General features: G+C 52.7%; 1 protein-coding gene across 1 annotated transcript; it reads right to left on the bottom strand.

The window, feature by feature from the left end:
* Positions 1–12,556: 12,556 nt before the first annotated feature.
* LOC111151546 (prohibitin) lies at positions 12,557–23,184 on the bottom strand. Its single transcript, XM_022509610.1, has 7 exons — positions 23,129–23,184; positions 21,771–21,885; positions 20,042–20,203; positions 17,589–17,731; positions 17,313–17,429; positions 14,975–15,070; positions 12,557–13,650 (listed from the first exon to the last, which is right to left on the bottom strand). The coding sequence occupies exons 2-7, from the start codon at positions 21,856–21,858 to the stop codon at positions 13,438–13,440; spliced, it is 819 nt and encodes a 272-aa protein (XP_022365318.1). The 5' UTR covers positions 21,859–21,885; positions 23,129–23,184; the 3' UTR covers positions 12,557–13,437.
* Positions 23,185–23,823: the final 639 nt, after the last annotated feature.

Below are 23,823 nucleotides of genomic sequence, written 5' to 3'. Positions count from 1 at the left end.
TTTTTTTTTTTTTTTTTTAAATTCATCCATTTATTTGGGAGAAAGAGCAAGCAGGGGAAGGGGCAGAGAGAGGGAGAGAAGCAGATACCCTGTGGACTGAGGAGTCCTACACGATGTGAGGTTCAATCTCACAGCCCCACCCCCACCACAAAATCATGACTGTGACCTGAACCGAAATCAAGAGTCAGCCACTCAATGGACTGAGCCACCCAGGCACCCTCAGGAATCTTTTTAACCCCCACCTGCCCGCGCATCCACTTTTGGGGAAGTTGATTCCGTTCAAGTTAGATAACAGAATCCATAATGTCACTTAACCAGGTAACGTAAACTGTGATCCTCTGCGGTTTTCCAGCTATGATCTATAAACGTGGAGAGAGCCTTGTCCTCCTCTCCAGCATGCTCCCATGCTTCCCCCAGGAGCCCCCACGTGGCACACAATGGCCCTCCGCTCCTGTCCAGCCCCGTGTTGGAATCACAGTGAAGTTGCCTTGACTCAGTCTGAGGAGGGGCTCTCCTGCCATCCCGCTTCCTTTCCATCAGCACACGTGCCAGTTCAACCACCTCCAGTGCCCTCCTGGCTCTCTCAGCCCTCCTCAAGTTCACTTCCAAAACCACCTTTGTAAAGCCCACTTCTCTTGCTTTATTCCCAATATCCATTAAGGGCCCCACTAAATGCTCCGTTGTACAGACGAGAAACCACAAACCCAACCCATGGCTGAGCACCCTGACCCCTGCTAGGGTCATTTCAGCCTCCCGCCGTGCTCTTCCCTTCTTTCACTCTCCACATCTCTGCCGGAGAAATCTGCCAGACACACAAGTCCAATTGGGGTCTCCCCTCTTCCTAGCCTCTCCATTTGCCTCATGTCAATAGAGGAAAGTGTGAACTCTTGGCTTAACCCTACAGACCTTTCCAGACTGGTCACCCTTAGCCAACCACCCAGGAGTGGCCGAGGCCCGTGTTCACTCTTACTCAGCAACTCACGTTCTTTCTGCTCTGCCTGCTGAATTCTGTCACTTAACCTCCAAGACCAGCAGCCCTGGCACCTTCCAAACACCGAAGGCAGAGAAAATTACTGCGTCTCTCCACACCGTAGCGCTTGGAAGGAAACTCCCTACGACGACATGTGATGGTTGAGTTGCTTGTATCCTCACCTCAATGCTGGTTCTTGAACACTTGGGCACAGATGTTATTTCTGTCTCTACCCTCCTCTTCCTGCTCCCTCCTTGCCCGGTGTGGTGGCAGACTCTCTGGGAAGGGCTGTCCCACGGACCTGAGGTGTCAGGCCTTTCTTCCCCGTTGTCACCTGCACTGCCCCCTCTCTTCCACACCTCCACACCTAACACTTAAAGTGATTACTAGGCACTGGGTATGGCTCTAGCCGTCTTGGGTATATCAGCTTACCCCATGCTGACCATAGTGCTGTGTAATGCGGGCACTTCCGGCGTGTCCATTTTATAGATGAGGAAACTGATGTTGGGAAAGCCTCCTGACAGGCCTAGGTCACGCAGCTAGTTGGGGGCACAGCCAGAAGTCACACTCTGCCTCCCGGATCCGGAGCCCTGATCGTGACCTCTAAGGCACTGGCAGTGCCCTGTACCTCACTGACCCTCACCCCTCTCCCTTCCCTCCACAAGAGTGGATGCTGTTCCCAAGGCCAGCGGAACAACCTTCCACCCTGCACAAGGCTGAGGAAACCGTGACCCAGATGGCTCTCTCCCCCGGACAAATGACAGGTACAACTGTGTCCCCATTGTTCTTGCCGGGTGGGGTTGGGGGTAGCTCTCTGCCTGCTCACTCCATTCCTGGGCCAAGGCTCTTGGCGGGGAGATCTGAAAACTGGCACCAGTGGGACCCTATCACTGCTCTGGGAGGGGTTGCCTGAAGCACACCCTCAACCCTGTCCCCTGCCCACTGGCCCCTCGGGCACCTGGAGGGCGTTCCCCACCTTTCTACCTGATCAGCTTCCGGCCATTAATAACAGCTCATTCTCCTTTGGGGCTCTTTGTCTCTTCTGCCTTGCCTCCCCACGCTTCCTTCCTGTTCTTCTTTCTCTTTACAACAAGAGTGGGTATTTTTAACCTGAGGTTTTCACTCACCTCTCACTGTCCAGCTGGGACCGGGCAGGGCTGCGGGCATGCTGGAGGGCTGAGAGCAGCGTTCCAGCCTCGGAGGCCACTGCTGTGTCCCTCACCTCTGGCTCCAGCCTTAGCCCTCCTCACCCTCCCCTCTGTTAAGCTCTCCCTCCTCTGCTGGTGGAGTAAATACTCCACACACTGGCTGTGGGCTGAAGCTTTGGGAACTGTACGGGACACACGGGGGAGCTGAACTTAGCCCCGGGGGACGCGGTGAAGACCATCTGTGGAGCCAGGTGAAGTTCAAGAGCGCCAGAGCCTCACACATCCCCAGAGGGCCACCAGGGCCATCTCTGAGGCCACCTGTGTGACCCACATTCCTGATGCCCTTTGGAGGCTCTAGGGGGACTTCTGGGGAATTCTCTCATCCTGGGAGATACAGCTCAGAGAGCTCCCCTCACCGCTGCTCCCCCCCCCCCCCCACTGCCTTCTTCAAAACTTCTGGAAGGTCTCTGCTGCCAGGAAGCCCTTTGTGCTCCTAGCTCTCTGACCTCAGCCCCAGCCCAGCCCCCCAGCCACTCTCCACTCTATCCTCACCTGCTGGTCTCCAGCCCCCACCTTGTCTCACGTCTCATGCTTCTCTGCACCCCAGGAGCTCAACAGAGAAATTTTGTTTGAAGCCTCAGCAACTGCAAAATGGGGAGATAACTGGCCTTTCAGGGTTTTGTTGTAATTGTTGCTTGTTTTGAAGTTCGGTTTCTGTGCCCGGCTTTCTCAAAAAAGAGAACAGTGGCAACTAAACAAGTTGGTATCAGAGATTTTTTTTTCGTTTGTTTTAAAGCAACTGACAGTGACTCACTGTGGCCTGCTGGGCCCAGGGCTAATGTTCTCCAAAGAAAGTAAGCGCTAGTCTTAATGACGGCCCGGGGCACTGCCATGGCCTACTGCAAGCTCTGAGTCACACCAAGGAGCAAAGAGCTTCAGCCTTGTTTTTCTGTCGACCATGTTTTAAAATTCCTTAAAAAAACGAGCCCCCCTGTATAACGTACTACGGATTAAAAAGCAGGGAACAGATTTTCCACGCGGTCCAGCAGGCCTTGAGGACTCGCTGATGAGAGAGAATATCGGCCCCTCTCATCTCCGGCCTCCGTCCTGGCCACACCTCTGTTTCACGCTCTGGTGATTGTCGCCACCCCGGAGCAACTGTCCCAGGGTCCCAAGGAGCGATGCCTTCTGACCCCACCATGAGCTGCGGCTTCAACATTGTTCCGTCGTCTCCTTTGTCCCTGGCCTGCCTTTACGAGTTGGTCAGTCGTTCAGTCTACACACCTTTCTCAGGTGTCCCCCTTGGGCAGAGAGAGCCATGCTGGGCGGGTAGGAGGAGGCGGCAAAAGGAAGTAGGTCAGTGCTGCCTCCAGGGAGAAAAGTCTCCCACCACAAGCACCTAGAGAGCCCCGTACTAGGCATCTCAGAATTAACAGGAGGAGAGGGAGACAAACATGGTGGGATTTATCAGAAAAGGCTTCCCTAAGGGGAGAGAGCTGAGCTTAACTTTGGCTGTCGATGAAGCTGTCCCAGCTGGGCAAATGGGTGCACAGAGATGAGGAGCCCATCTTGGCAGGAGAACCCACGATTCCCCGGCCACCTCTGCCAGGAAGCTGCCTTGGGAATCCTGAGCTGCCCCTTCCCCTCCAGGCTAACAGGCGATAAGGACAGGGGACCAGCCCCAGCAAGGAGGAAGTGGACTGGCTTCCTGTTTGTTTGTGAATCTCAGAGCAGCCTCGTGCAGCCACGAACACCAGCTGAGCTGAGCAACCTTGGCCCGAGCCGAGGGTGCCAGGGAGCCCAACCACCCACTCAGCCAGCCCTCAACCAGCCGGGAGATGTGTCCTGGGGTGGCCATGCTCAGCTGGCTGGCCCCTTAGCAGTCATGCCAGCTTGGCAGGGACAGGAGGTGGAGTAATGACTTCCTTAAAAAAAGCCAGAGTCACACATTCATAACACGAACCTCTGTGTGGCTTGCAGGGGGGAGGGGGAGGGGGCTCAAGCATTGCCTTTCCCTGACCCCAAAGATTATTTCCTAGGATCCTAGGCACGAAGACTCTTTTGCTCTCTAGAGAAATCCTGTGCAGAGATCACCGATCACTGGGTCCTTTAAAAGAAATCAGGCAGCATGCACTGTGGTTTTGTTTCCAACAGCAAAATACTTGCAAACCACCACCAAGTCCTCCGCAAACCAACTGGTGACAACAAAACATGATAGATCCGTACAGAGAAAAATGCCGTAGCAGAAGTACGGGGCGGATTAGTAGATGCTGCTGTGGCGAGAATGCATGATTTTTCGTGTCTGGAAAGAAATTGAAGCAACCTGACAGTGGTTATTTTGAGGGAGAGGAACTGGGAGAAAAGTGGTGGGAAGGTTTCACTCTGCATTAGTTATCTTTTGGGACTGTTTGCCTTTTTTAGTAAGGTTTATATATTTCAAAAATATTACCTGCGGGCAATGGAATTTTGCTTTCTTCCTTACATGTCTCTGTATCCTTTAAAATAAAAAGCATCGGGGTGCCTGGCTGGTTCCGTCACAAGAGCATGCAAAATCTTCATCTCTGGGTTGTGAGTTCAAGCCCCATGTTGGGTAGAGTGATTACTTTAAAAAACAAAACAAAACAAAACAAAACAGGGGTACCTGGGTGGCTCAGTGGTTTAAGCCTCTGCCTTCAGCTCAGGTGGCTCAGGTCATGATCTCAGGGTTCTGGGATCGAGCCCCGCATCGGGGCTTCACCCCAACCCTCTCTGCCTGCCTCTCTGCCTACTTATGATCTCTTTCTCTGTCAAATAAATAAATAAAATCTTTTAAAAAAACCCACAAACTTAAAAAATAGTATTGAACCACTAAGGATTATTTTTAAGGCAATTTAAAGAATCAGGCAGTGTGCATTTATAAGATGAAGCTGGTGGGTCAGAGACTCTCCAGGAAAATTTATGGGAGAGGACGGGAAAATGCTTTGCTTTAAGATCTGTACACATCAGTAAGGGACAGCGTGGCCGGTTCTTCATTCCACTCCGTGGATTCCTTAGGGCAAACATTTGAGCTGTCTGTGGCTTCCCTCCAAACACCTCCACTCCCACTTTCGTTCCCCATTCCATGGCCTCATCATTTAGCTTTTGACCCAAACCAAACAACAAGGAAGAGAAATCTGAAGGAAGACAAACAATAGGAGGTACTTTGATACCCTGACACGATCACCTGTCATTTGGACCAACCTGTATGAGCTTCTGTATAAAGGACCTGTGTCTGATTCGTCTTCTAATCCCAGGACCGTGCACAGTGGGTACCCGACAATCATTAGTGGGTGAATGCATGGAACAACTTGTGGAAACGGTACTTGTTCTCTACTGTTTGCTCCTCTTTAGGAGTGCTTTGAGAAATTGGAAGGAAACTCCCGGAGCCTCAGAAAGAGAATCTGACGTCTACTTTGAGTTTCATTAGTTCATTAACAACTGCGGGAGCTCCCCAGATGGACCTCCGGCTGCCGAAGCCTGAGTACCCAGCTCCCTGGGAGCCTCCCAGGTTTAAGAAAGAAGTAAAGCTGAGCTGGGTGGCAATCTCCCACCTGGCAAAGAGGGGTAGCACCCGTTTGGCTGGTGGTTGGGGCGGGACACTTGGTATATTTACAGCCATAGATGCCCCGGGGGTTCTATATCCAGAAGTTGTCTACAAAGGGTCACCTCGACCTACTTACTTGTCCGCAGGGCTGGCGCTGACAGCCTGCTAGTCCTTCCCTGAGGTCTTTTTCTGAACATCTTGTACTCACCGGTGTAGCCTGGCACCTGCAGGAGCAGGCAGGCTGCTGCCATCTAGTGGAGAAGAGAGATCACTGCCTTCCCAGACGGGCCTGAAACCCAAGGGTAATGGAAGGAACCTCTGACAACCAGGACTCTGGCTTTCAAACTTTTGCAGCCATGGAGTCCTTCCTTCAAACGACAGCAATGGTTAGGGTCTTCATGTTGGACTGATCGATTCACTACTCTGGCTGCAGCAGGGGAAGGAGGGACTCAGAGACCCACTGGACCTGTGGGACACTCCCCCCTGAGCTCAGTTGGCATATGGCTAATGGACTTCTGCTATCATCGTAAGGATGGGGAAACGGAGCCTTGGGGATATGAAGCGACCTGTGCAAACAGTGGCATAGATAAGGCTAGAACACAGAGTCCCTGTACAAAATGCACTTGGGCATTGGCCCAGTCAACTTGTACCGGGCTGGTACAAACATGGGCTGGACACAGCTTGTTCTGAGTGCTCGGTCAAAACATCTATTCCAAGACATCTGGGTTCCTGGGGAGGCGAAGCCCCGAACCCAACTCCTCCTGCATCTTCTTGTTTGAATCAAATCAGAGTGAGACCTAGGATGCTCCCTATGTTCCCTTCTCAATAGCCAGCATGCAATCAGGGGCACAGAGATGCCCGTTGCTATCTCAGGATGCCAAAGAAGTTTCCGGGTCTCTGACACTGGAAGACACAGCCAGTCCCACAGAACACAAATAGGGAACAAGAATATTTTGAGCATCCACTGTGCGCTGAGCCCTGCATTTTCACATTTGCTCATTGACTCCTCAACAACGCTGTGATGTGGATATTTATTTCCAGGTTTAAAAAAAATATTTTACTTATTTACTTTTAAAGTAACCTCTACACCCAACGTGGAGCTCAAACTCACGACCCTGAGATCCAGAGTTGGATTCTCCAGGCACCTAGGTGACTCAGTTGGTTAAGGGTCCAACTCTTAGCTCAGGTCTTGATCTCAGAGTTATGAGTTCAAACCCCGCATTGGGCTCCATGTACCTAAAAAAAAAAAAAAAAAAAAAAGTGCTCTACTGACTGGGCTAGGCAGGCACTCCCATTTCCTCAGTTTTTTTGCTAAGAGAAAAAAAGGATGCTTGAAGTATTTAAGTAATTTACCCAATGTCTCCCAACCTAATAAATGGCAGAATCAGACTCCAATCCCAAATCTTTCTAATTCTAGAACCCGTGTCGTTCCAATAAATGGAGTTGCTTTCTGGAGCAAGAAATTTGGGAAGTCCAGCTCAGCTCAGACTTGCCTTGGGTCAGGGCCTCCCAAAAGGGAAGACATTGTCTCTGTCCCCCACCTTCGAGAGTCTAGACAGGGAAGAAAATATGCTTGGGGAAGTGATGAAGACTTCACACGCGCTCACTCACCTGTGAGTGCAAGGAAAGATTTATATGACACGGAGCCTCAGATCTAAGACTGGCAAACTAGAGATGGGATGAAAGCAGCCCTGGACAGAGGGTCAGGAGGCCTGAACTCCACCCCTGGCTTTGTCACCTGCATCCTGTGGGACGTAGGGCAAGTCCCCTCTCCCTCCTCACCTCGAGGAAGGGTTTGTTCCTGAGGATGTGAAACTCTCCTGCTCAGTTTTCTCCTGTTGTGATTTCAGCGGGGGCGGAGTCGGACAAGGAAGGAGCCCTGAAGGAAGTGAGTTTTGGACAGGATCTTGAAGAAGGGAGGGTTGGAGGAGGGAAATGCTCACACTGAGAGGTTGACAAAGGCAAGCGGGGACAAGATGCAGTGTCTAGCGGGAGGCAGAGAGCTCCTGCTGTTGAATGCTTGGGAGAGATTTGGTCTGGTACAGTCCACACTGAGCAGCTTCTGTAGCTCTTTTATCCAGGTTATCCAGGACCGATGTGGTCCTTTTTAAAAAAAGATTTTATTTACTTATTTGAGAGACCATGTACGGGTGCATGGGCAGGGGGAGGGGCAGAGGCAGAGGGAGAAGCAGACTCCCCGCTGAGAAGGGACCCCCCCCCCCCACACACACACCCCCACCCCTGATGAGGAGCTCCATCCCAGGACCCTGGGATCATGACCTGAGCCAAAAGCAGATGCTTAACCAATGGAGCCACCCCGGTGTCCCCAGGATAGATGTGGTCTTAACCAAGAGACTTCTCCACCCAGGGGTTAAAACTGCCAGAGGCTCCTGTTTCTGGGAGTCATTGAACACTGGGCTCCCTTTCTTAGCTGTGGCCTCTCCTTGCTTTGGAAGGACGGTCCAGCAGCAAAACCCACCTGAAGGGCAAAAGGGTGAAAAGGAAGCGCTTTTACCCCAGACCTGGAGATCCTTGAAATTCTAGGGGACCGTCAGGTCCTTCCTAATTCCCACCTGTTTGCTACCGCCATTCATTCCCACCTCCTGTCTAGTTCAGAAACATGTGCAAGCCACGGAGACCAGTGGGCATCATAAATCTGTGTGCCAGGGCCCTGGTGTCACTCTGTTTTCCAGATCGCCAAAGCCTCAGCCTTGTCACGAGCAGGAACTCTGGTAACAATTACACTGTATCAGACTTAAAGCCCTCAGCCAGCTTGGTGCCTGAGACTTCCAAATTCTGGTCTTCTTCCTTTTCTTCTCCAAGACTATCCAATCCCCTGAGTCAGGGCTCTGCAAACTTGTCCTGCAAAGCGGGGGGAAGAGTGAATACTTTTGGATCTGCAGGCCATGAGGGGGTCTGCTGGAACTCTCCAGCCCCGCTGCTGAAGGGTAATGGGCATAGCTCTGTTCCAACAACACTTGACTTGTGGACACTGAAGTTTGAATTTCACCTAATTTTCATGAGTCACCAAATTGTCTTTCTTTTTTTATTTCCCCCAACCACTCAGAAGCATAAATACTACTGTTAGCTTGTAAGCTACACAGTTGGGCTGTTTTCAGCCAGTGGGCCCGTGGGCGGGGGGACCAGACCCCTGACCCAAGTGTTTGGAGGTGGTTCAGCCAAAATCAGGTGGTCAGGTTCGATCCTGGCCTTTGTGGCTAATCTGGATGGCTGGGTTTACACTTCAGGGGTGACAACAGCTTTCAGCTCCCCCAAAGTGGCCTTGTCCTTTTGGCTTTTCTCTCTCTTCCAAGGTAGCTTGATTGGAGGATGCTAGAAAGATTCCCTCCTCCCCATCCACCCAGGGTTCCATGCAAAGGGGTTCTCTTTCACCTATAAGTGGTTTCCCTGAGCCAGTACATTTCCGTGTTCTCGCCTCCAGCTCTGGGCACCCGGCCTTGCCCAAGCATCCCGGCTTCTACCAGCTCGGGCAGGCCTCATGGCTCTTTCCTTGTTGAATTCTCAATCCCCCTTGTTGAATTCTCAATGCCGGCATCCAGAGCCCGTGTTCTTCTTATGAAGCGAGACTTTATATGCTCAGAAAGCTGGGGCAAGTCGGCCAGAGATGAATTCCTTCAGAGGAGGGACTTTAAGTTGGGCCAAAACAGGGAGAAGGACTAGGACTCATGGAGGGAGAAAGAAGTTCCAGACAAAAGCAGGAGGCACTGAGCTGCAGGCAGGCAACGGCAAGGGCAGAGTCCCACATGGAGGTCATTTGAAGCAAGAGAGTGAGGACACTGTGACGTCGGGCCAGGGGGCACATCAGTGGAGGGGTTAGGCTGCTAGACCCCGAGCCTTGGATCCAGAGGAACTTGAAGTAACTTAATGTGATGTTGCGGGGGGAGAGCTCAGGGGCCTGGCTTTTGACCCTCCATCCCAACCTTGGTCCTGTGCTGTCTATAGCCCTTCATCTGTTCCTTCAATGAACACTCAGGAGCTCCCACGGGGAGCAGGGACCTTTGACTGGGGGGAAAGATTGGGCACTGGTTGGGAGAAAGAAGAGGAAGGGGGAAGGCTCAATCATGAAAAGGTCCTGCCCTTTTAAAATGTAGAGTAGGAGAGAGAACACACACCACACACTACAACCCGACACAGAGAGTGTTAAATGCCTCATGGGAATGTGGATAGGAACCCCGGCAAATCAAGGTCAAGAATAGAGGGCAGAGGTGACTTCGCAGATGTTCTGTAGAAGAGAAAATCCTGGACGGTGGGGATATCTGGACCCATGAAATGTGGGGGGAGGGCTCTCCAGGTTGAGGTGACACTGAGCAAAGAGGGTGCAGGGAAAGCATGGGCAAGTGTAGACAAGAACTCAATCTGGCATGTGTTTTCACTGGGGAGGAGGCTGTTATTGGCATCTCTTTGGGGACAATTCTTTAGTAAGAGTCTTTCCCATACAAAGTAGGTCTTCTAGCATTCCCACCACCCTTCTTCCCCAAAACCAGTAGGTGCTGGTGTTCTCAACACTCCCCACTCCACTGGAGCCACTAAGTTGGTTTGTGAAGGCAAGTAGGAAACTATGAACTTGGACTAGAAAGGTAGTCCGTGGTTAGAGGGACCAGGGAGGGCCTTGAATGCCAGGACAAGACCTTGCACTTTATGAAGTGAGCAAGAAGTCCCCACTGAAGGTTTTTCAGTAGGGAGGAGAGAAGGTCTGCTTTAGAAGAATGAAGTTTAGGGGTGCCTGGGTGGCTCAGTCATTAAGCATCTGCCTTTGGCTCAGGTCATGATCCCAGGACCGAGCCCTGAGTCGGGCTCCCTGCTCAGCCGGAAGCCTACTTTCCCTCTCCCAGCCCCTGCTTGTGTTCCTGCTCTTGCTGTCTCTCTATCTCTCTCTGTCAAATAAAGAAAGAAAATTTTAAAAAAGAAAAATGAAGTTTGGAACAATGTGCAGGATGAATGGAAGGCCTAAGAAAGGCAGGGAAATCTGTTACAACCTCTTAGGACCTTTTCTCCCAAGTTATCTTTAATCAGGGTGGGCTGCTTAGCTCACAATTATTGGTGGATGTCAAAGGTCAAGGGAAAAAAAAAGGTCAAGGGGAGGTCCTAATGGCACATCCCCCCTGCCCATCCCTGGAATGACCTATTAGAATAGCACTTGCTAAATCAGGATTTGACTACTATTCCATTGCCTCTTCCTGTCTTTCGGATCAACCCACCTGGGCATGCCCACAGTGCAACTCCTCCTCCCTTGGTCCACACTGGCAGAGTTTGTGTCAAACTAGCAGAAGGAAGGAAAAGACAGCCCTTTGAGAATTCTTCTCTCCCCTGCCTATCCAGGCTCCACTGCCGCCTTAGTAAGCAAGGACCTCTCAGTACCAGAACAAGGAGGCAATTCAGCCTGACCCAAGGAGAGAGGGAGGACAGCACTCCCTAACTCTGGCCCTTGCCTGGCTGGGACAGGACATGGCTTTTGATCCAAGGCCCAGAGAATCCCGAGCTGATAAAGGCCCATTGTGGCAGCTTCTGGAGAAACCCAGAGGCCATCAGGGGTCTCCCGGACTAAGGAGCCAGTTAACATCACTTGAGCATTTGTGGGAAGAATGACTTGGAGGAAGTCAAGGCAGAATGAGGCCCCCGGGGCTGCCAGCGGCCTCCTCCCGTCCACAGGCCAAACCAACAGGAACCTGTCTGCAGCTAGAAGAGCTGGCCTGGAGACGGAGGGGACCCACAAGCTGTGGAGGGCTCCCCTGCAGACACCTGGAGGAAGAAACCCAATCTCCCACCAAATGCGAGAAACACAACTGCTCTTTTTATAAAGGGCCTGGAGGTGGTGGGGAGGGTCTGCCGCCCTGCCCCCTGCTGCCCTCTCCCCCATCCCCCGAAAGGGGCGTCCACAGCAATAAACAGCAGGAAAGGAGGAAGCCTTTCTGGAAGCTATTGAGAAATTCTGCTCTCTGCTCGGGGTTGTGACCTGCTTGGAGGGCAGGCACCTCATTTGCAGGCCTCACTACTCTTACAGCAAGAAGCAAGTAGGAAGAGACACCAGGAGACAAAGGTGCCAGGGCAGGTGAGGGAGCTGGGCCAGACGAGGGTTCACGGGTGCCAAGCAGGACCAGGCTTTGAGGGGAGGGTCAGCTAGGTCCATTGCGCTTTCGGAATGCTCCGGGGGAATGGGAAGGGACCGGACCCCAACTCGAAAGCCCTGGGAGGGGAGCAGGTGCAGGGATGACCACTGATTACTGACTGCCGGCCCCCCGGCTCGGGGAGAGGGAATGTGAATTCAGGTCACAGACCCGGCTGCAGAGTCCTCTTAAAGACCGCTGTCCTCAGCCAGGTGGGGAGCCCAGGGATTAAACTGAGCGCAGGGTTAAAGCAGTCCACTGAGTGCTCGCTGCACTGTGGTTTCTGTCTTGCTCCTGGAAGGATTTTCGGTGGGAGACTGGTCCATTTCTCAGTGGTGGGTCTGCTTTCCCTCCCCATCATCCAAAATGCACCAAGTTCGCCCCCTCAAATGCCAAGTCATTTCTAAAACAAGGCAAAACAGAGTAAACCATATAAACCCACCACAGACACCTGAAGCCACTTACAGAACATCGAATTCGCGGGCACTGAACTGCACGTGTACCCCGTGCCGCTCGCCCCCTTTTGCGAGGGGAAGGCACAGTGGTCCCAAAAGCCACACATAGTGGAAATTCATTTCAGGCTGGGGAGATCTAGAACACAGCACAAAGCTAGATTTTCTAAAACCAAAGCATTCTCTGCCTTGCTGGAGATTATCCCAGCTGGCGATGCCAACATGTGCACGTGGAAACTGCTAGAATGTTCTGAGCCCACGGCTCCCACAAACAAAAAAGCAAACCCGTAAGACTGAGCTGGAAGGTTCTGGGTGTCATTTATTGACAGCAGTTTACACACATTTGTTTTCTTCCCACGACCATTTCCTTCGGAGCACACAGAGCCTCCTGGAAGCGCGGTCTCTCAACGAGGGAGCCAGGAACGCAGGACGCACACGTCTTTGGCAGGCGTGTTCAGACTCGGCAGGATGCAATCCTTCAAGCTGGAATTCTGTCGGGTGCTCTGAGACTCCGAGGTGGGGGGTGGAGAGGAAGTCTTCAACAGGACTCACGTCTCCGTCCAGGCCTGCTCGCTCGCTCTCCAAGTCCATCCCGGCGGCCAGCCCCGGTTGGGGAGCGCGTCACGGCCACCCACCTTCCCAAGGGCAGAGTCTCCGGTCTGTGCCCTGCTGTTCACACCTGCTTCCGCTGGCCCCGCAGTGAAAGAGAATCAGCCTTCTGGTAAGAGACAGATGACTTCCTCTGACCCTGCCCCGCAGCTCTTCAATTGGGTCTGTGGAGAAACCGCTGGGAAACATGGAGACCTGTGCTCTCCGTACAGCTGCGTGTGCCAACTTCCCCACATCTCACCTCAAGGACAGACTGGCGGCTCCCAGTGCTCCCGGCCTGTGGCACTGCAGCCCCGCCGATCTCCTGCCGACCGCCGGTGCCTAGGTCCGAGCGCCAGCGGGCCCCGGGCTGCATAGGCACTTGGCAACTTCGAGGAGGGAGGTGGATCAAAAAGTGGATGGAAATGGGAAGAATGAAAAAGCTTCATCTGATAATTAGAGATCTGAAGTGATTTCACTTTTATTTTCTTCACTTTAAGCCAATCATGAAATTTCACAGTGATTTCTGGGGCGGGGGCAGAGGGACGGCGGTGCGGAGAGTGCTCAGGGCTGGGCCCCGGGCGGCCGGGCCTCACTGGGGCAGCTGCAGGAGCACGGACTGCCCAGCTGGCAGGTAGGTGATGTTCCGGGAGCGCGAGAGCTGATACGCGATGTCCTCTGCGGCCTCCAGCTTGCGCAGCTCGATGAGGCCGTCGCCTGCGGTGGCGAGCGAGTTGGCAATCAGCTCGGCGGCCTTGGAGTCGCCCTCGGCGGAGATAATGGCCGCCTTCTTCTGCTGCTCAGCCTAAGACAGTGGAGGTGGGGGGAGACCAAGACCACACCTGAGGGTGCTGCCTGCCATCCAGCGGCCTTGGAAGGACCAGGCTACACGCCCTCACTGGCTCCCGCAGGAACTCTGGGAATCTATCTCCATCTCCACCAGACGGGCTCAACAAACACCATCCACCCAACCCTCCTCTCTCCTGCAGCACACTGCCCACTTCTCGTCCTCCTGGCGACACATCTCTGTCGGCTGCGTAACTGTCTTATTTCAAAGTCCTTGTTAACGTTAACAGCAATCCTGCCCAGCCACCTTACTCTGAGCCAGGAGGATCCGAACCAAGGAAAACAGGAGAGAGAGAAAAGGTAGAGAAGCCAACCTCAGGCTCGCCTGTCCCTTCTGTCCCAAGTCCAGGTGACATTCCTCTAACACACCTAAGGAAACAGCAGCTGAGCAGGAGCTGCAGGCACATGGGACGCCCCACCCGTGAGCTGCCCCTGGGCTAAGCTGGTTCCTGACCAGGAACCCAGGTGACAGAATGAGATTTCTAGGCTCTCCCTGCCCGCATCAACAGGATGATCTCCTTATGTGTGATGCACGACTCAGTCATGGGAGGAAGGTACCAACAAATGTTAACCGAGCATCTACTAAGTATTCCCAAGTAAGATCTTCGACATGTTCTAGGCTCTGGAGATGGCTGGGGGGGTGGGGAGCAAGGAAGTCCCAGCCCACCAAGAGTTTACCTTCCCTAAAATTAAATGTTGGCCGCCTATATATCACTGTTTTCTCTGCTTCAGAGGACCAAGGGTTCTTGGATGAGAACTAACCCAAGAAAAACTAGCAGTGGAAAGAGGAACAACAAGAAATAACACTTTTGCAAAGACCAGAAGACCAGGCTGCTGTGCAAATACAGCGTGTCCCAGCACGCTCTGCCACATCTGGATGGATTTAGGGCTTGAAAAAACCCAGTGACGATAGTGCATCTGGCACAACGTTTGATCCTTTTTGCTGTCAGCTTTCACTGCGTGACCATGGTTAAAAAATGACTTTGCAGGGAAGCTGAAAATATTCCAGGAGAAAACATTTTTATTTGCAGGAGAGTGTTTTTGATCTTAGGAAAGTGGAAGAAAAATGACCCTTCGGTGATTTCGGAACATAACTCCACATATCCCTGACTAGCCCCCAAAGACTCTGGAACCAATTGCAGGAGGACGGTTCCTTCAATCCCCTTCCGATGATCCCGGAAGGACAGATGACAGATGATGAATTTCCAGGCCACCCAGCAAATGGGGAGGCTGAGCACAGGAGAGAGGGGAGAGAGGCTCCTGCCATCTGGTTGAACGCTCACCTTTTCCACCACAAATCTGGCCCTTTCTGCTTCCTGCTGAGCCACCTGTTTGGCTTCCACCGCTTCTGTGAACTCCTTCCCGAAGGTCAGATGTGTCTAAGGGGAGAGAGCGCGCGCGAGATGAGGCTGTGTAATTGCTCCGGCAGCGCCGCCGTGAGGCCCCCTGACCGCCCCCCCCCTCCCCGCCTCCCCGGCCTCGGGAAGGAAGAGGCTGGGAATGGCTCTAGCAGCTGGAGGCCTCTGGAGGCCAGAACACCCTTCCACCTCCACATCCGTGTCCAGACTGAGCTCACACCCCAGAAGCCTGGGCTGCCTCCACAGTGCCCTCACGTCACTCTGTCGCCCGCAGCGTGGAGCGCTCAGGCAGAAAATGGCCCGTGGGCCCCAGAAGGTACCGGCTTAACTGACCACCTCCCCAGGGGAGGAGACTGTGGGTTCTCGGACCCCCACCTCCAACTAGGGCTCATCCAAGGTCCTTTGATGGCCTGTTCTGAGACCCCGGAGAGGCCAGATGGAAAACTGAGCCCCTGAGAGGGAAGGAAGCAGCTGGTTCTCAGGGATTCGAGGGCGTGATGCTCTCTGCTTATGGCTTAACCAGTCCACTCCCTTCTCACGGCAGCCCCACCACGAAACAGGAAGAGGACACGGGACGGTGGAACGCAAATCATGGTACTATTCCCCATGTGTGAGTGCTTCTGGTAAAGGGTTTAAGAGAGAAGGCAGGGAAAGCTACTGCTTAGGGTGAGGACTTACAATGCTGACTACCCACAGACCTTCCCCACTGACACGTTATCACTGAGACTTGGCTGAGGCGATGGTGTGCAGTGTCCGCGGAAATGGGACAGAGCTCAACTCCTGATGCCTGGTCTAGAGCAACTTACTCCTTTATCCAACTTCACATTAAAAAGGAAGACATGCAGGGAAGGGTGGCACTGGTTGTGCTATCAAAATCTATTTGCCTCCTCTCCTCCCCCACCCTCCCAAACTCGGCTTAAAAACAAACAAACAAACAACATAAGCAGCCCAAAACTTCTCCTCAGGAGTCAATCCCAGTCCCACTGTCTTCCACAACTTTTAACACGCCTCGCTCTTAAACTGCAGCTGTTGTAGCTCGCCTGTTCCATTTCTGGACTCGGGTTCAAAGTCTGGGGAGGAAAATAGAGTCCTGAGAAATGAAAAATGAGATGCGTAATTACGGAATAAAGTTTCTTTCTCAAAAGGCCAGGTGAGGGCAGCAAATTCCCCATGAAATCTAATTTTCTTCTCACACCTCTTAGATACGGTTTCTTGCGGTCAGCCCACATTTCCCCAGAATGGAGTATGTGGTTAAAGCCTAGCGAAATGCCAAACTTCTCCTCAGGTTTTTACTTAGGGTTTTCTCACAGCCGAGGTGTTCGGGTTCACAGTGAGCGGGGAGAGCAGCCCAGCGGCTGCAGCCTGGCCTCCTGCCAGTAGAGGGAGCCCGCAGGCCCTTCTGCCGCCCGCAACTGCCGCAACGTGGACCTGGGTGGGCGTTGGGTGTCTGGGTGTCCTGGAGCGCAGCTGTTTAAACAGCTGCACAGATGTTGGGGGGGAAATGGTGCCTTCCCCCTGCGACGCACAGGAGAGTGAACAGGAAACACTCCACCTTGCTACCCGAACAAATCACTCCAAGTGATTTTTCCTATAGAATCTAGAAACACGACCCCTTCCCCTCCCTCCTGGATCTGAAACGCTATCCTGCCTGTACTGCGTTCTGAGTTACGGCATTCAATGTCCTATAAATACACACACTATACGGTCTCCAGAGGCTACCTCACAACTCAGAGATGTCCCTTGCTCCCCACACCAGCCGTTGGGGAGCAGAACCACTCATTCACACTCTATCACCTTTCACTGGGGGTTCCCAGAACTCACTTCACTCAGCTTCAGACCCTAAGTGTCAGGAAATTCCCGAGGGTCAGGCTGGAGGTCTGCACTGGGGACAAAGACTCTCTGAGCCCTCTCTAGCCTCATCAGGTGGTTTCTTTGTACGTCAAACGGGACTAGCCAAGACACCGCTTCCTAGGGAGCTCAAGGGAACACTCACAGCATTGGGAAGGTGGAAAATCTAGTGCTTAGGGACCCTAGGTCGGGTAGGGCTGGAAGTAAGAAGAAAAATGGGTGTGGCAGAGGAGAGCAAAAGAAGCCTCATCTGAAAAAGCCAAGAAGACTGCCTCATAGTCAAGAAGGTTCTGCATCTTTGAGCCTCACATTTAGGGAAGTGAAAGGCAGTACCAAGAGCGTCCACCCAGAAATGGAGCCAAGCCCCCGAACAAGAACCGCAGCCCCTTTCCCACAGGCTCCCCGCGGAGATTACCAAGGACACGTCGTCCAGGATGAGCCCGAAGGTTGCTGCTCGCTCCGTAAGGTCATCGCTCACCTGCCTGGACACCAGCTCTCTCTGAGTGATCAGTTCGCCAGCATCAAAGCGAGCCTGGTTCCAAAGGAGGGCAGAGGAGCTGGTCAGGATGACGAGGAAGCAGAGAGGCAAGGACAACTACTGGCCACGTCCCAACACACCCAGTGCCACTCTCCTCCTGCCCCCTCGCCATCTCTTGGGGGCCGGGCTCCAGGCCGCAGCCCCGTCACTCACCACAACGGACTTGAGGATCTCCGTGGTGATGGATGGCAGCACGCGCTCATCGTAGTCCTCCCCGATGCTGGTGAAGATGCGGGGAAGCTGGCTGGCAACGGGCCGGAAGAGGATGCGCAGGGTGATGTTGACGTTCTGTAAATCTGAGGGCGGGGGCAGACACTGGAGTGACAAGTAACAACCACAGTGGCCTTCTAGAGGACCTCTCCTACCCTCAGTCTGCTGTGATTTGTAAGTGAAGTTGCTGCTGTTAAGACCCTAGAGGGCAGGAGCCCTCGGCATAGCTTCCTTGGTACAGAACCCAGCCGAGCAGCAGAGCTAGGAATTCCTAAAGGCTTGTGGGGACGACAGGTTTTCGTTAAGTCCCCAATGCCCTCTGATAGACGCAGTCCAGCTTCCGTGTCTGAGAGGTACAATGCGGTGTTTGAAACGGCGAAATGTTCTAAGAAAACAGGCCAATGGCAAGAATTTTCTGGTGAAGCCTTTCCAAGGCCCCTGTCAGGAGGATGCCTTGGAGGTCATCACAGGTCCAGCAGAAACAGTCCACTCTGGCTGGATCAGCCATCCGAAAGCCTGGGCTGCCGTCCTACCTTGCTGTTTACTAATGATGTGACCTCAATGAGCCTCAACCGATCTCGGCTTATTTCTGTGCCTGTCAGAATGGGGGTGATTCCATCTGCCTTCCTGGAACGCCACAGGGAAGTGAAGAAGCAACGTTGTCAAACGCGCAACAGCTAGAAGGGGCCATCAGACTCTTCTGGAGCCTGCCTCTCAAGACTTGGCCCAGGGAAAGGAGCGGAGGGCACGTGACAGGAGTTACAACGTCCCCCCACGAGCCAGGCCTGCCTGAGGCTGAAGCGCGGTCAGTGTGCTTGCGGTCGTCCATGACAGAGACCAATGCTATGGGCTAGTCCCGAACCAGGCAGCAGAGAAGCAGGAAATGCACGCCCGCTAGTTCCCGGTCTCTGGAACTGCCTACCAACAGTTCTGAAGATGAGTAAGTAATGTATCCTTGTAACGGCTGTACAACGGCAGAGAAAGCACCGCTGAAGAGGAGGGAAGCTTAGAACTACGCTCCTAAGTTAAAATTCTATTTTTCTCGATTAACCCCACCCCACCTTTGAGCTCCTGTGGGAGGCCAGCCAGACCCTTGACCGGCCGGGTTGCTCAACGCGGGCTTACCCCTCCCCGCCTCTGCCTGAGCCGCAGGGCAGTCCCAGCCCAAACCCAGTTCCTCCCAGGTGCCTGCGCAGCTACCCGTGGGGCTGGTCATTCTCTTCTCTGCTCCCCTCCGCTGCACACCCTTGACTCTAGGACTCCCCACGCTCACTCTAACTGCCCACTCATGTCTACGGCCCTAGGGGGACTGAGCTCCCTGAGGCCCCCGCTTCAGTTATCTTTGAACCACCCCCCTACCCTGCAACCCAACACAAAACCTGTACGGTCCCAGTAAGCACACATCTGTCAGGGAACAGCCCTGAAGGCATCAAATGTTCCCGAGATAATAAACCAACATCCACACGATGCAGTGTAGTCACTGCTGGGCCACCGCCTGCTATGTGCATTTCTCTCTGCACGCTGGTGGGACAACAGTGATGGCAGTTCGTTCTGGGCTCCCTGGCAATCCAGTGGCACGTCAGCCAAGGGACGGCTCTCAGGGACTCAGGCCACTGCCTACGAGATAACAGTGCAAGGGGCCCTAGGGTGGTGCAGCCGCATGAGCAACTTGATTTCGGCTCAGGTCATGATCTCAGGGTCCCGGGATGGAGCTCTGGCTTGGGACCCATGCTGCGCATGGAGCCTGTTTAAGATTCTCTCTCTCCTTCTCTTTAAAAAAAAAAAAAAAAAGCGGTAAGTACAGTGTGAGGCCAGCACTGCTGGCAACAGAGGCCTCAGAGAACAAGGCAAAGGGTAAGTGGGCTGTGAAGGCGCACAGAATGTCTGCAGCCCAGTTACACAGTCACTGTGGGGAACGCCAAACAGGAAGGGACGATCGAGGGAGCAAAGGCACTTTTAGATTTGAAACTGGAGCACTGGGGGCGCCTGGGTGGCTCAGTGGGATAAAGCCTCTGCCTTCGGCTCAGGTTATGGTCTTGGGGTCCTGGGATCAAGCCCCACATCAGACTCTCTGCTCAGCGGGGAGCCTGCTTCCCCTCTCTCTCTGCCTGCCTCTCCGCCTACTTGTGATCTCTGTCTGTCAAATAAATAAATAAAATCTTAAAAAAAAAAAAAAAACTGGAGCACTACACAACTTTTGAATAGACCTTTGTGTATTTCTCTAAATCCGTACAGCTGTCTGTGTCCACCTTGGGTACATATTTCTACGAATCTACGTTAAAATTCTCCAGGAAAAATATGCAAGGAATTCTTATTAGGGGAGGATCAGCTTCCTCGGAATCCTACGGCAACCCTCCTGCACACCCTCCTTTATGTGGCCCACAGGCAAGACTCACCTTTGCTACCGGTGATCACTGGCACATTACGTGGTCGAGAGCGGCAATCAAAGATAATAGGCTTCTGTACCCAGGGGATGAGAAAGTGAGTCCCTTCTCCTACCACAATGTCCTGGACTCCACGGAACCGGTCAAAGATGACAGCTCTGTGCCCAGCATCCACTAGGAATGAAGGATAATGACAAGTCGGCAAAATCTCTTCAGGGGCACCTGGGGTGCTCCGTCGTTAAGCATCTGCCTTCGGCTCAGGTCATGATCCCAGGGTCCTGGGATTAAGTCTCGATCGGGCTCCCTGCTCAGCAGATAGTCTGCTTCTCCCTCTACCGTTCCCCCACTGCTTGTGATCTCTCTCTCTCAAATAAATAAAATCTTTAAAAAAAAAAAAAGTAAAGAAAAGAAAAGATAAAGAAAAAAGAAAAGAAAAATCCCTTCACCTTTTAACCAAAAGGCTATCTGTGGAAGTACCTTGGTGCTTTCTGTTATTAACTCTCCCCTCTCCTGCTCTGTCTTCCCACACTTGTGGGCCCTAGCAGCTTCTAAATAGCCACAGAACTCAGCAGTCCCCTCCCATTCTAGGGTCTTCCCAAGGACTCTGCTAAGAGAAGCTGTTCTTCAGCATCCTTTCTCTTTGAAACAACTTGATGCTGATTTTCTGATTAACTATCCCGTCCCCCAACACATGTTCAGGAAATCACCTCCCAAAACTTCTTCCTAAAACTCACCCAGGTCTTCACTGTTACTACATTCCATCCTAGTTCCAATTTAAGCCAGTGTTCCCAGAAGCAGCGCCCTAACTGTGGAAATCCTAAAATTTGGAAGGTCCCGCTCTTTCCAAGAACTTGGTTTCTCTCAGGTTGTAAGGGTTAACAGAGCTGTTCTTTTGATTCAAAAGGAAATCAGTGCCAGGGATTACGGTCTAGTTGTGTGGAGTGGCTACAAAGATCAGAGCACAGAGCTGTGCCGTTTAAACCAAGTAAGCTTTTCTCGTCAGGGCCTCTCTGTCTCTGCCTTACTGGACTGTAGAGTTGCTCCAAATATCTTCACTCTCAATGCAATCCTCCTCTTGCCAGTCACACACGAGGTAGGTCCATTTATTGCTGCTTTCCAACCATGAGAGCCAGAGACTACCAGAGTTGGAAGATAAACCAGTTCAGTCCTACCGCTCAATCAGAGAAGCAGCTGAGACCTCCGGAGGGGGGAATAGCTTGCCTAAGGTCACACGAGAAAGTTGGAAGGAAAGTCAGCTTAAGCCACTGCCACGCTGTTAAAAGCTGGGCAATGCACCTTGAAGATATTTTGTCTGGAATGACCCACGTGCAGCAGAGCAAAAGCTCCTGTTTGGGTAAAGGCACCAGAGCTAAAGCCCTTGGTGAGTTACTCCACATGGAGGCAGAAGGGAACAGATGAGCTCTCCTTTGCAGCTAGCCAGTGAGATCCCTGACACAAGGGAAGTTGCGGCTTCCCTTCAAACCAACAAGAGCAACGGGGAATGTTTCATTGACAAGCAGGCTGGGAGGCTCTTTGGGAAGAAGGGCTCTGAGAGAACCTATGGCTACAAGGAAGGACAGAGGCCCGACTGACAAGGCAACCATATGGTGTGGGATGGCACCAGGTGACCCTTTTGGTCACAAACACATTCACAGACAGCGGCTGCCACCAGGAGTGTCTCATGGGCTGTGAAAACCAATCCTCCAGCACAGGGTAATGACCCACTACCCCAGTGCCTCACCATTATACAAGGCAGAGTTCACTACTCCTCCTGCAACAGCTAAGGCCAGGCCAAACTTGCCGATGGACTCAAACACCTTGGCAGCCATGTCTCCTTCGGCTGGACCCACTCACACCTATGGGAATAAAAACAAAACAAAACAAAACAACTCAATCCCAAAATTCAAAGAGAAAGCCCTCTCTGAGACAACATATTCACTTCTCACGCTGGCTATTTCTTTCCCCACTTGTGAGAGCTCTAAATCATGCAATGAAGGACCCCCTAATAAGTAACTTTACAGCTTGGAAAAGTGTAGTGTCGATTCTTCTGCTTTTCAAAATTTTCCACTTCTTTCTTCTTTTTCTACCACTAAGGAAAAGGGGTCTGGGGCACTTGATTCAATAACAGGAATGAGGCATGGGCTGGATATCCACAGAGAACTCTGCACCCCACTAAACCACCCTTCCATTGGACAAGCAGGCCCCCAAGATGAAGGCTGTGTGGTTGGTTCTGGACAATTCTGGTTTGGGAAAGTAACTCAAAGAATGCACTACATGGTGATTCCAACAGCAAAAACAACACTAACAGCTAGCTTTTATTCCAGGAGGCAATCCTCTAAGGGTAATTACTTAATCCTCGCACCAACCCCTATGAAGCATGTTCTTACAGAGGAGGAAACTGAGGCACACAGCAAGGTTACAAGAGGAGCCAAAGACCACACAGCCATTCCATGGTGGAACCAGGATTAGAACCTGGAGGTCCAAGTCTAGCAGGAACGACTTAACTCCTCACCGGAGCGGTTCTCCACCATCAGCTATTAAGAATAAACAGTTATTATGGAAGCAGGAGGTGGGCGACATCCTGGGACCAAGATATCAGAAGAACCAAAGGGGCAAACAGGCTCTCTCCACAGCTGCACTGCAAAGGAGAAACCTGAAGAGGTGGGAGGGCGGGGCTGAGGCGGGGGGGGGGGGGGGGAGCACCACTGACCTAACTAGAATCTACTCCCGCACTGAACTTTTTAATGCCCCGCCCCAGCGTCGTCTCCCTTTGAAATCTTCCCTTCTTCCCTCCCAGACCCGAGGCTTCCGTGATCTCTCCCGGTGCACTTCAGCGTTCCTTACCCGAGACCAGGGCACACAGTCCGGACCCCTCAGTCTTTCCATTTCCAATAGCTTCTGGATTATTCCTCACCCCGCCCCCCCCACACACCTTCCTTACTCGAAGCAACCCCAGGCTCGTCCCGGGCTCACCGCCTCTCCCCCTCCGACGCGAGACAGACCAACGCACACACCCCACCCGCCCAAATTGCGAATGGGAACACAGAAGAGATCTGCAGAGACGCCGGACGTCGGTCCGAACCTTCCCTCGATTCTCACCTGCTTCCACTCTGACCTCCACATGAATTCCCCAGCCACACATACCACGCATGCGCTGGGCAGCTCCTTCTCTTCCCCGCCCCCTTCCAAGATTCGAGCCTCCGATTGGTGAGAAGGAGCGCTGTGCATTCTGGGAAGGGCGGCTTATGGCTTTATCCTCGCTCCCGGCTCTTCGCAAATGAACTACAATTCCCAAAAAGCCATTCAGTGTCTGGCCCGCGCTGAAAAGCCTTTCCTCTTTGGTGGGAACTGACGAAGGGTTGTCGCAAAGCCTATTGGGGGCTGTAGTTCCTTGGTGTTAAATACACGTGCGGGTCCTGAATAGGTGTTGGAACCTGCTAGGAGGTGGGCCATAGGGCCTCCGAAAAGAGTGGCTGGGGATTCGGCTGGTGGTGGCAGGGATGGGCCAGGCCAAAATTACGGCTGATGAAGGGAGATAGGTGGGCACCCTGGAGAAAGTTGTGGGGAGATAACTGGTGGGCTGAGAGACCTTGAGAGAAGCAGATAGGGCCATCTTTCCAAAGCCCTGTCAGGAAATAGGAGTCCTGAGTCTTGGGACATTGATTGCCAGAGCCAGAAAGGATCTTAGAAACCATCTGGACTAGAAAAAGAGGGCTAGAGAGGGGAAGGGATTCATTCATGCTCATGCACCAATTGTGCAATTTCTCTGGGCTTAGAGTCTGTGTCCCTTAGAC

This window comes from Enhydra lutris, unplaced genomic scaffold, assembly GCF_002288905.1.
Source record: "Enhydra lutris kenyoni isolate GAN:26980312 unplaced genomic scaffold, ASM228890v2 scaffoldscaffold26, whole genome shotgun sequence".
Taxonomy (NCBI): Eukaryota; Metazoa; Chordata; class Mammalia; order Carnivora; family Mustelidae; genus Enhydra; species Enhydra lutris.
This window is presented reverse-complemented; position numbering and strand designations above follow the sequence as displayed.